This window comes from Callorhinchus milii, unplaced genomic scaffold (genome assembly GCF_018977255.1).
Source record: "Callorhinchus milii isolate IMCB2004 unplaced genomic scaffold, IMCB_Cmil_1.0 Scaffold19, whole genome shotgun sequence".
Classification (NCBI taxonomy): Eukaryota; Metazoa; Chordata; class Chondrichthyes; order Chimaeriformes; family Callorhinchidae; genus Callorhinchus; species Callorhinchus milii.
In genome coordinates, this window is record NW_024704760.1 from 11,598,461 (window position 1) to 11,610,826 (window position 12,366).

A 12,366-nucleotide genomic window follows, 5' to 3' on the forward strand; every position below is an offset into this window, starting at 1 on the left:
GTTTATCACACTTGTGGTGCATTTCGATGTGCAAACAATGAACTTAGTGACTATTTTTAATACCTCCTCTGCCATCAAAATGCTTTGTGGTGGTACTTTGTAACTGCAATGTCAAATCAATTACATTTCTTGACAAGCATCGTCAATCGCAAACTGAAAAACATTAGCACAAAGGATCAAAAAATATCTTGAAATTTTCTCAGTTGGATTCAAATAAGGCAACATTCCTTGCTGCGGTAAGAGAAATTCTCATACAAGGATCTAGTCATAGCACCATTCCTCATCCTCAGTCACATGCCTTAGTCTTAACAGACGTTTTCAGCAAAGCAACCGACTCTGATCATAACAAGTGAAACTAACCCCAAGTAGATTTGACTAGAAACTAACCCCAAGTCCCCAGATTTGAGGGATACATTTTGGAGTTGAACCTATAAGTTTGTATGTTTTTTAAGCTTTGTTCATTTCTGGTCTTTCAAATTTTTCAAAACTTTCAAAATCAGTGTCATAGAACCTTAGACACTTTACAGTAGTTAGTTCCAGTGAAGGAGTTAGCACTAGCAGAGGCCCAAAGAGCTGAAAGGCCTCCCTGTTGTAAATTCTTTTGATTCAAAATGATTTGTATGGCACGGGGCATGGTAACCTTTTTATTTCCCCCACATTATGCTTTGCTTTTTTTAATAAAAATAACACCCACGCATTCGTCACATCAAGGCTCGATTATAGAAACTCCCTCCTCATCGGCCATCCATGGCCTTGCCCCCTCCTACCTCTCTGACCTGCTGACTCCCTACCAACCTGCCCGTTCCCTCCGTTCATCGGGCTCCGGTCTGCTCCATGTCTCCCGCCCGACCCTCCCTACCATCGGTGGCCGGGCTTTCAGCCTCTCTGCCCCCACACTCTGGAACTCCATCCCACAGTCCCTTCGCCTCGCTTCCTTCCTTGCCTCCTTCAAGGCCGGTCTGAGACCCTCCTCTTCGATCATACCTTCAGTCGTCCTCCCACCTCTCCGCCTTCCCTCACCCTTACCCACCCCTCCCCCATGCTCGGGTCCCGACCCCTGACTATCCAGCGTTTTGGGATGTCCTCCCGATCTGAAAGGCGCTCTATAAATGTAATTTTGTTCTTTGTTCTTTCTTTTCCTAAAATGGATTACAAAGAAAGAGAGGAACATTTCACTTTTTAAAAAAATCTTCAAGCACTGTGTGGGATCACTTTGAAAAGAAATAATGACAAGCTCACATTCTGTGGAGGAGGAGCTGGAATAATGCTGACTCACCTGAAAAGTCAGTACTTCCAACACATGAGCAGCCCTCACATACTCAAACTCCTTTAGCATTCCTTTAACACTATTACACATTTGTTAGTCAATTAGCAGGTTGCTTCTCCAGGGGTAATAATCCCTTCAAAATAATAAATATAATAATTTGGTCACTTACTTCACGACTGTTTGTGGGATACTGCTGTGCACACTTGGCTGCCACATTTCGCCCACAAAATAGTCAATTTATTTTACAGTATATTCTATGAAGCGCTTTGAGGCATCTCAAAGACATGATAAGGCACTATATCAAGTGTAAAGATTATTATTATTAAATAAATAATTAAACTTCCTGTAAGGTTTTAAAAGCTAATTCTCTCTCCCTCTCCTTGTATGACGTACTTTCCAAAACCATTTGCTAAGAGGTGCAGGAGAATCCCTGGGAAAGGGAGCCAGAAAGAACCAGGCTTATTCACTTATTGCCTTCCCAATGAAGACACTGAGATCAGGCAACCACCATCCAGCAAAATCCAACATGCTATGCCCTGGTCCTACAATTCTGTATTGAAGCGCAAATGTGTTTTGAAATCCGAGCACAATTTTTATTAAAAAGTGTTTTTTTTAAACGAAAGCAGCACTTTTATGTCGTTAAGGGCTTTGATTTTAAGGGGTATTCAAATCAAAGCCCTTAAAGAATTCTGAAACAGCTTTCAATGAGAAAATCACTCTTGCATAGGCCCACTTGTGCTGCAGTCCTATTGCAGTGCTGCTGCCTACAACAGTCACAATGTGGCGCTGTTGCTTATTGCTGTCTCTCTCGAGGCAGATCCTCTTCCAGTATTGATGATCAACTGGTGGTGCTGACAGAGCCAAATTGCTATTTGTATAGTCACAGCATTTAACTTATATAAAAAAAACTTTTCCCGTCTGCCTCTCAAGGGTTATTTCTATGCATGTGTGGAAATAACAACAACAACAACAAGATTGCATTTATAGAGCGCCTTTCTGGGGGATGGGGAGCCAGTGGAGGGGAGCGAGGGTGGGAGTGATGTGGTCACTGGTGCGGGACAGTACACGAGCTGCAGAGTTCTGAATGACCTGCAGTGTGGAGGGAGGTGGCGGGAAGGCCGGCGAGGAGAGAGTTCCCATAGTCCAGCCTTGAGGTGACAAAGGCGTGGACCAGAGTTTCAGCCGCGTGAGGGGTGAGGTAGTGCCGTAGTCTGGCGATGTTCCGGAGGTGATGGAAGGCGGTGCCAGTTGTGGTGCATATGGGGAGAAAGGACAGCTCAGGGTCGAACAGAACCCGAGGTTCCTGATGGCTTTGAGAGGTGGAGAGTGCGGCCTTGGATGCTGATGCTGTCAGCGCCTGAGGTGCGAAGGCGCTGACGTGAGCCAATCAGGAGGGCCTCAGTTTTGCGCACGTTGAGCTGAAGAAAGTTGTCTCTCGTCCAGGACTCGATGTCGGACAGACAGCTGTCAGGACATCGGGGGTCGTGGAGTTGAGGGTAGAGGAGGAAAGGTAGAGTTGGGTGTCATCCGCATACATGTGGAAGTTAACCCCATGTCTGCGGATGATGTCACCACAGGGGGAGCATATAGAGGGTGAAGAGGAGGGGACCGAGGACAGAGCCCTGAGGGACACCGCACGAGACAGTGCGGGGGCCGGAGGAAAAGCCGTTTGCAGAGACAAAATGAAGACTGTGGGAGAGGTAGGACCTAAGCCACTCAAGGACAGGGCCTTGAAGGTTGAGGTGGGAGGACAAGCGGTGGAGGAGGTAGAGTGGTCGACCGTATTGAATGCGGCCGATAGGTCGATGAGGAGGCAGAGGGAGCCCTGGTCGCAGATGGTCAGGATGTCATTGGTGACCTTGACCAGGGCAGTTTCCGTGCTATGGGCAGCACGGAAACCCGACTGGAGGGGTTCGAAAAGTGAGTGGTTGGAGAGTAACGAGCGCAGCTGGGAGGTGACGACTCTTTCGAGAACCTTGGACAGGAAGGGGAGGTTGGAGATGGGCCGGTAGCTTGATAGCTGCGACGCATCAAGGGAGGGTTTTTTCAATGTGGGAGTGATGGTGGCAGTAAATGCCATTATATTCCAGACTTAAATACATTATTATTATCTATATATGTGCCTGGAAAGGAAAGCCACTGCTGGAGAATGTTCAGCTACTGGCAATCAGTTTTTGACAATGTGGATTCAGGAGCAGAAATGATTCATTTCAAGCCTGCTCATGAGGCAAGGGCTGACCCAGAACGTAAACCTAGCATGAGGGAGCTGGATAGCTACTAGCTCCCCCCACTCTCACCAAGAGGTAACAGTATGGTTTAATAATAATCCTTTAATTTGATGTAGCCCTTTATCACATCTTAGAGACGTCTCAAAGCGCTTCACAGAATATACTGTAAAGTGAATTGACTGTATATTTTGTGGGCAAAATATAGCAGCGGTAGCCTTTACAGACTTTCCCTTGAACCCAGAAAGAGTCCTTGGGCACAGAATTAATGTCAGGTGCCTTTGTAGAGCCTATGCAGAGTGTAAACTGGAAACTCGAGAAATGGTTCTGAAGTAACCTGTAATGTAAACATCTCAGATTGAGAGAAAAACTCAACAATCTCAAGCAGAAGCACAACACAGCACTGAACACACTGCATCACATTCAAGTGACCGATATTATCCAACTTCAATGTTACTGTGGTATTTTAGGAGGCAGCGATCCTTGGATCGATCAGGGAGTAGTTATTACACTACTCATCAGATTTCAAACAACAACCTGATAAGACTGTCAGACTTAATGTAGGTTCCCAATTGGTGGACCACAGATGTTGCATAACATTAATGTAGTTTAATTTCTTTCCTTTCAAAGGGAAACAATGCTCTTATGAAATTACGCTGGTAATAATAATCCTCGCATTTGATATAGCGCCTTATCACATCTGTGAGATGTCTCAAAGCGCTTCACAGAATATACTGTAAAGTGAATTGCCTGTAGATTTTATGGGAGAAACGCAGCAGGGAATTACGCACAGACATAGTAGCAGCATTATAGCGTAACTGAGCGTAACCTCTTCAGTCAAATCTGCGTGAAGAGATCAATTTTTAAAAAAATGCTTCCTTTATACATCCCTACCCGCTGTCATGCACATTCACACCTTTAGCCCAGTACTTCTCCAACACTGACACAGATGCCCTGTGAAGAAACACTGATCTGACTAGTTCCGTTCCTTCCCCTGATAATGCACTCCATGCTCCACAGTGCTTTACCTGGAAGCCAGTCAAATCTGCTCATTCACTGCAAATCAATTTAACATAAAACTTTTAATTTCTGCCACAGAATTCAGTGTTCTCCTATCCTTTTTTAGAACCCTTCATCTCTGAAAATGCCAACAACAATTTGAAAGAAATGATTGAAATTAGGCACAACTAGATGTTTGGTCCAGAAATTCACAATACCAGCTTATACAATTGTGGAGCTGTGAGCACGGTGTCTCCAAATGCAATAGGTTTATAATGCAGCAGTCGGACAAAACTCAGGAACCAAGCTGCTTTCTATCTAATCACCAGACCTTGCTCAATTACTTCATTGTGGCTTTCCTGTCTCCTGGTAGCATCCACTAGCGGAGCAAGTGACAGAGGCACGGGATTCTATCATTTGCAATTGAATACGACAGCTGGGCAGGCTGGGAAACACATCAAGAAAAAAAGCTGATAGTTACCAAGACTACTGTTTCAAAGATAGGGAAGGCCCTGTTCATTAGCAATGCCATCATACCATTCAATCTATTATCTGTGCTATTCTTCATTAGTATACTGGTTAGCAGTAGGGGGCAATTCCCCGATATGAAGGTGGGTGCTTTTGCCGAACGTTTTGGGATGTCCCCCTGACGTGAAAGGTGCTCTATAAATATAATTTTGTTGTTGTTGCTTTACTACAAGCACTGGCATGGACCAGATTGGTCAAAAGGCCTGTTTTCTGGCTATATCACTCCGTTATTGAAATCACAAGAGAAATGAGGTGAAAAAAGCCTTTTTTGGCTTATTTGACATTATCCACAAGAATGCCTACCCTGCCATCTTTCCATTTCAGCAACAAGCAGTTTCATATAATTCCAGTATCCTGGCAACAACCACCCTTCCTGGTAACATATTCCAGCTGTTGAACATACTCTTGTGTAAAGACATAGCGTCTGTCCTTAATGCGTCCTTAACAGTAATGAACCTGAAAATGAACAACAACCTGCGTTTACATAGTGCCCCTCATGCAGGATAGGGTCCCAGAGCGCTAGACAGTGGTGGTGCACAACACTGAGTAACACAACACGGTGGTGACCGTAGGCATGAAGACTAATTTCCGCTGACACCATCAAACATGTAGTCACATCTCAGAAGGTGACCTGAACCAGCTGAACCCAAGAATGAACCTTATTTTTAATTTAGATCTATCCAGAACCCTACCCTATATTTTCATTCCTCTGTTTCTCTCTCTTTTCTCCTGCCTTCTACTGCCATCTCCAGTCACCCCATTCATCAGCTGTTTCTTTGATTTCTTTAAACTTTAAACTTTCACTTTCCTCTCTTGCGTGATTCCTTTTCACTTGAGGCAGCGATTCTGGTTAACATGAAATCCACCACTTCCTACAGCAACCAGAAACCTCACAATGGATTTCCAGGAAGAGATGAACTCTGTAGATAGCTCTTGATCCTCCAGTTTGTAAAGATATGGTAATTTCACAATTATAATTTTTATTGAACTGCTTTTAAAAGAGGTTTTGTTTTGAATTTACATCCTAATAGCACCTTATTCACCACACAGTAATTTTCACATGTAGTGACCATTTTAATAGAAAAATATGGCAGTAGATCATAGCAAGATCACACAAACAGCCATGAGGTGAATAACCAATTAATCTGGACAAATGTGTTCCTGGGCACTGGAAACTCCATTCTTTTTTGGAAAAACATCATGGGATCGTTAACATCCTGCAGAGGACAGGTACATGTAGGTGTGGTGGGGGGGAAATTTAACAGTGTGTTGTGTCTGTAAACACCTAAACTTAACTGGGGCTTTCTTCTTTGGAACTCGGGGAGTTGAGAAGGGATATGGCAGGTATATAAGATGATGGGAGGCTTACATAGGGTGCACAGGGAAATATTTCCAGTGTTCAGGGTGTCTAGAACTAGAGGGTATAATTTGAAAGTCATGACTGGCAGGTCAGGAACAGAGATGAGGAAGAACAAATGGGAGTATGGAATTCTCTGAGTCGCAACTATGTGCACAGTCAAAACAAGACTAGACAGACACGTGGTTGAGGGAGAATAAAGCTGAGGGATATGGCAAGGGTTGAAATATGGGACTAGGATAGGATCTAGGACAGCCACTCGAGCAGCCTGGATGTGCCACATGGCCTGTTTCTGAGCTGTCATTTCTATGAATCAATGTCTTACTGAACACCTTCCATCACCTCCCCCTTCCCTAATGATAGAAGTCTATGGTTTGTTTTAACTAATTATTTGCTCCTCATTTTCCCTATGATGAGAGGCCACTAAGGGCCCCATTCAATTCTTCCCTGGCCCTTTAGATTCCTCTAACATCTGCCCACCCACCTAGTGTGCTCCAGCCCAATCCGATAACAATCCTGATATTGGATGTAAAAAGCACCCAAAGCTGAATACATTTTGCTAATTGTTAAAGGACTGTTATCCTGTTTGTAGCTGGAATTTGCTTGCTTGCATTGATAGGCTTTTTTGACATCTGTTTTTGGCTGATCTCTTTACTCTCATAAAACTTACATATACAAGAGAGGAACAAAAGTAACATCAAAGCAAAACTTACACTTCTATTGTGTGTTTGTAGAGATGGATGGACTGCCGCCACAGATCTGAAAAGCACACTAGAGACCAGCTGTGACCACACTTTGAAAAGGAAATCATTATCGGGTCTCCCATCAGCTGCTTTGGTATTAATTTCTGATTAAAGCCTACTAATGCGCCGCTCCCACTGCTCGACAGTGACTGATAATAACTGACCCACTGACTGAAACCGGCTAGCTACACGCCCTGCTTGCTCCACCATCAGTGGTTGGCCTTCAGTCTTTCTGCTCCCACTCTTTGGAACTCCATCCCAGAGTTCCTTTGCTCACCCTTTCCATCACGTCCTTCAAGATTTGTTTCAAGACCTTCCTCTGACTGTGCATTCAGTCATCTTCCCACTCCCGTCCCTCTTGGCCCCCACCCCTCCCAAATCAACCCCCAGATCAGATGTAAACCCTAGACTGTCCTAGACTGGGACGTTCTTCCCAAAGTGAAAGGCGTTGTGTAAATGCAATTTCTTGCTGTTCGTTGTTGTTGCTGTTGTTATGTAAGGTCAAAGGTGAGCAAACATGAACTTATGTCCCGATTTTCTATCAAGTATGTTTCATATCTTAGCCATTGGGGGAAACAAGCATGAGCCGCATACATTACTTAAGGTCTGTATGAATGGGAAGGCAGAAAAGAAGAATATTTCAAAAGGGAAAATCCCCCAGGATCTTTTTGAAAGAACTGTAAGAACTTTTTAAAGCACCTACAATGGTGAAACATCTCAAAAATATTTTCCTTTAATAATAATCCTTGCATATACAGTCAATTTACTTTACAGCACATTCTGTAAAGCTTTCTGTGGTGTCTCGAAGACGTGATAAGGTGCTATATCGAATATAAGGATTATTATTAGTACATTAATTACGGTCAGGTGCAGTGACTGCTTTTTTAGCCAAACACTGCAGCCATTATGCACAAGGCAAAATCCTACAAACTGCCATGAGGTGAATGACTAATTTATCTGGAAAACTGTTGACTAGAACACTGGAGACACTACCTTCTCTTTTTTTTTGAATAGTACCAGGAAACCTTTAACATCCACCTAAACAGACAGACGGCTGTTTTCAAGAGTGAGACTAGCAAATGCCAGGACGTGCAGTGCCACGAGATAACAAGAGTAGAGGGGAAGATGTAGATTACAAATTAACATCTTTTTTGTTCTTTCATTTTTTGCCCAAACCAGGCTATTTCTGGATTTCCTGAATATTTATCACATCTTAAAAAAATCAAGAAAACTGTCTAGAAGGAATGACTGAACTCTCCAGGTTCAGGCAGCAAAAATAACAAATAGTGTTAAAATTAATGCAAAATTGATGACTATTGACTTGTGTGAATTCAGCACCCTGACTGAAATCAGGTTTGTGAACTCCTCCCCAGTGGAGTATCAAGTTAAACGCTAGATTTAGCATGGCACAGTCAAACAGAGCAGGCAAACTCAAAAGCAAAAGTAGAGGAAAAATAGGGAACTTAGATTAAACCAGACAAGTTTTGTACAAATCATAACTTTAAACCCAATTTGCCAGGGGACACAGAAATCACTGCTTGAACAAACATAAAAAGTCAAGAAAAAAAGGCTGAAATCATGTGAAAAATAAAGTCTATTTATATGTGCTTGACTTTTAAAAGGGACCATGCCATTGAGGCGTTTAAATTTTAAATCAGAATTAAGCCTGGAAAGTTAAGTGTGCGAGCAGAATGACAAACAATACTCACACATCATGCCAATGAATCACAATTTCTGCAGGAAGTCCAGGAAAATTGGTACATTTGCTCCGCCACTGTCAAGCGCTCTGGGACGCTCCCCTGTGTGAGGGGCGCGATATAAATGCAAGTTGTTGTTGTAAAATCATTTTTTCTTCAAAAACTGCTTTCTCAAAGGTTTGCTTTCTCAATGGCCTTTGGTGCCTCACTATATTTTCTGCACCATCTGACTTTAAAAAGACCAGAATGATTGCGCAGACAGAAGGTGCAGTCCCTGAGGCTGTGCCCCTTTAACATTTCAGTGCACGCTCTAATTAGTTTTAATAGAAGTCCTTGGCAGATTTCAAAACATTCATCGGGATGGTCTGCAGGATTCTCCATAAGTTTCTAAGATTAAGCAAACAACTGGAGGAATTAAACCTTTACAGTATTTATCAAATGAAGCCATGTATTTTGCTGCAAAACGTTAAAAAAGTTAAAAAAATACAGGCTTCTATTCTAGATCATGAACAAATAAAGATGAAAGCACACAATTTTTTCAGCGATGCAGTAGTGTCACCAGACAATGAATTTTCTATGTGCTTTAGTCTGCACAAGAGCAAGCAATTAGATCTTTGCTGTTATCACTCACCTCAGGTAGTACTGCTTCAGAGCAAACGCTGCATTGGCGCAACCTTTTGGAAAGTTAAACTCCTCCAACAAGTCTGCCCAGAGCCCTTTATCAGTGACCTGAAAAGTAAAATGGCATAATAAGGCTTTGATCAGTGCACATCAACCTGAACCCCTGTCACTGCTGAATTAATCATAAAATGATGTCATCCCCAAAAGGTGTAAAGCTAACTGGAGCTCAACAACTTTACTTCCACCAAATAAGTCAACAACAAGATTACATTTGTATAGCGCCTTTCACGTTGGGAGGACCTCCCAAGGCGCTGGACAGAGTACAGCATTTCAGACCCAAGCTGGGGTTGGGGGAGTAAGGGAGGGGAGAGGAAGGGGGGTGGCCGATGGCATGGTCGAAGAGGAGGGTCTTGAGGCGGGACTTGAAAGAGGCTAAGGCTAATTTGACTAAGAAGTCAAATGTAAAGAAAGCCAGTAACTAGTCAAAGCAGTTACTGAAGCATCTTCTGCTCCACAAATTTGAGCAAACTTTGCGCTAACGAATCCAACGTTAACTTTGAAAACCAAACACTCCAAAACCCACAGCTTTGAAATGGTCCCACCGCACATACATATGACATGAATTAAAGACATACACAACCAACAACATAGTCATAATGGAATTATACAACCAAAAAATTGCATATATGTAAAGGTAATTCAGAAAAACTAGGCACTTTCGAATATTCACTGAATTCACACAGCGATTATAATAATTTGATAATTTTCAAATGTAATTTTGTAACCAAGCCAATGGGGCTTGTACAGTTTCACGTGTAAGTTATTAGTATTTGATTTTTTAAATAGTATTAGGGGCAGGTTGGCAAAAGCCAAGGCTTGGGGACCCGAGAGTGTGGAGTCTAACCAGCTAAAACCACATAGCTTGCCCTTGATATCGCTGTCTGGCAATATCAATGGCAAGCTGTGCTTCTCCAGTTAGGACCACCTAACATGAACTCCGTTAACAGGCGCTGAGTGGGAGGATTCCCTGCCCTCAGAGGCAGGTGAGCCCTTCCGCGTCCTGGCAATGAGCCAGGCTGCTGTGACATCACCATCAGTGCCCAGGAGTATGAGTGTCTCACTGATTCGCATTTACATACGAAAAGACTGAAGACTTCATGAGGTTTAAGTTATATTAATTTAAACACGTGGAAAACAGTTTGTGGGAATTGTGTTTAATATACAAATCATTATAACATCACTCAAAAAATGCATCAATTGAGTGTACATTTTTCATTCAATTATTTCATCTGCAAAATACAATCAATATATTGTGAAGACATGATAATGCGCTATATCAAATGCAAGGATTATTATCATTCTTTCAGACAAGTACTGTATTACTTTAGATGACTATTTCCATTGAATATTCAAAAAGGCTGACTGGAGAATTTTTTTTACCACATTCGTACAACGCGTTTAAATAGTCATGCAAACGTCTCTGTAAGCAAACTGTCAGCAGGAATTATCGAGACACATGCTTTCTGCTGAAGCTTAGGTGGCTGTGAGCCACACAGAGACCCTTCATGAGCCATGTGGGTCGTGGCTGTATGGTTTGGCTACCCCAGACCAATTCCCATGAAATACAATTCAAATGTACACAACAACAACAAATTACACTGTATACCACCCTTTACGTCGGAAATACGTGCCAGGATGCTGGACAATCAGGGGTTTTGGACCTGAGCTGGGAGATGGGGTCAGAAGGGGAGGGGGGTAGGGGGGTGGGGATGGGCAGGTGGCCGAAGGCATGATCGAAGAGAAAGGTCTTCAGACAGGACTTGAAGGAGGCAAGGGAAGGGGTGAGTCAAAGGGATTGCGGGAAAGTGTTCCAGAGTGTGGCAGCAGAAATGCTGAATGCCTGACCGCCAATGGTGGGAAGCATGGGTACCGTTCGGTGAGCGGAGAGGCTGATATGGGATTATGAGGTCGGAGAGGTAGGGAGGGCAAGACCGTGAAGGGCCTTGAAGGTAAGAACGAATGTTTTGTACTCGATTCTCTGAGGAATGTGGAACCAGTGAAGCCGGGCAAGAATGGGAGTGATAGGTTCCCAGAGCCTGGTGTGGAAGAGAACACGAACTGCAGAGTTCTTATGTTGCGAGCACTTTTCATGTCAGAAGGACTTTCTAAGGGTCTTGACATTACTGGTTTGGCATCTGAGTTGGGGGTGGAGAGAGGAAAAATGACCAAGGCACACAGACTTTGTCTTGAGATGGACCTTGATCGAGGTGAGGGAGGGAGCAAGTGGGAGGGATTTGGGAATTTAATTCCAGACTGGGGACAGAAAGGGTGCAAGCTTGCCTCCCAATCGTAGTGGCAGGTAGGGCAGGGGACACAAGTGCAATTAGTTGTGCTCTAAAACCACAGAACCCGTAATTGGGCTTTTGTAGATAAGGAGATATCAGCTTGCTCAATGTAGACAATACTGACACAGATCTGCAGTCTGTGTCAATGGTTAATAATACTCCATGCATTATATAGGGCCAGTCATGTCAGGAGGACTTCTCAAAGCGCTTCATACTGCAAAGTGAAGTGACCACAAACAGCAACAAAATATCTTTGTGAACCTCACAGAGGTAGATCACATAGTCTTGAATATTTCTTTAATAAAAAAAATCCATACTGCTCAATAAATAATATCGGGAATCTTTGCCAGGTCTGTTGGGTTTTCCTACAGAATAAACGAGTAAGCGAGCGTGTATGGACGATCCCTCCAAATGTTAAATGGAATTGAAATGAATGCCAGCAACACACCCTTTTCTTCTATCTACCTCCCAAAACAGTCAAAGAAACACGCTGCCCACGCACTAACATAAAAAGTGTGGGAGGAGGGCAAAAAGAGGTGAAAAATACTCAACACCTTTGATGATTAAAGATTTCACAAATAATT

General features: G+C 43.2%; 1 protein-coding gene across 3 annotated transcripts in view; it reads right to left on the bottom strand.

Moving 5' to 3' along the window:
- Positions 1–12,366, bottom strand: part of LOC103183908 (AT-rich interactive domain-containing protein 2-like) — a 103,578-nt gene that overhangs the window by 52,995 nt on the left and 38,217 nt on the right. For all 3 annotated transcript variants that reach the window (XM_042342273.1, XM_042342274.1, XM_042342272.1), the window contains exon 3: positions 9,448–9,545. In XM_042342273.1, the coding sequence (XP_042198207.1) occupies positions 9,448–9,545 (98 nt within the window). The remainder of the gene's footprint in view (positions 1–9,447; positions 9,546–12,366) is intronic.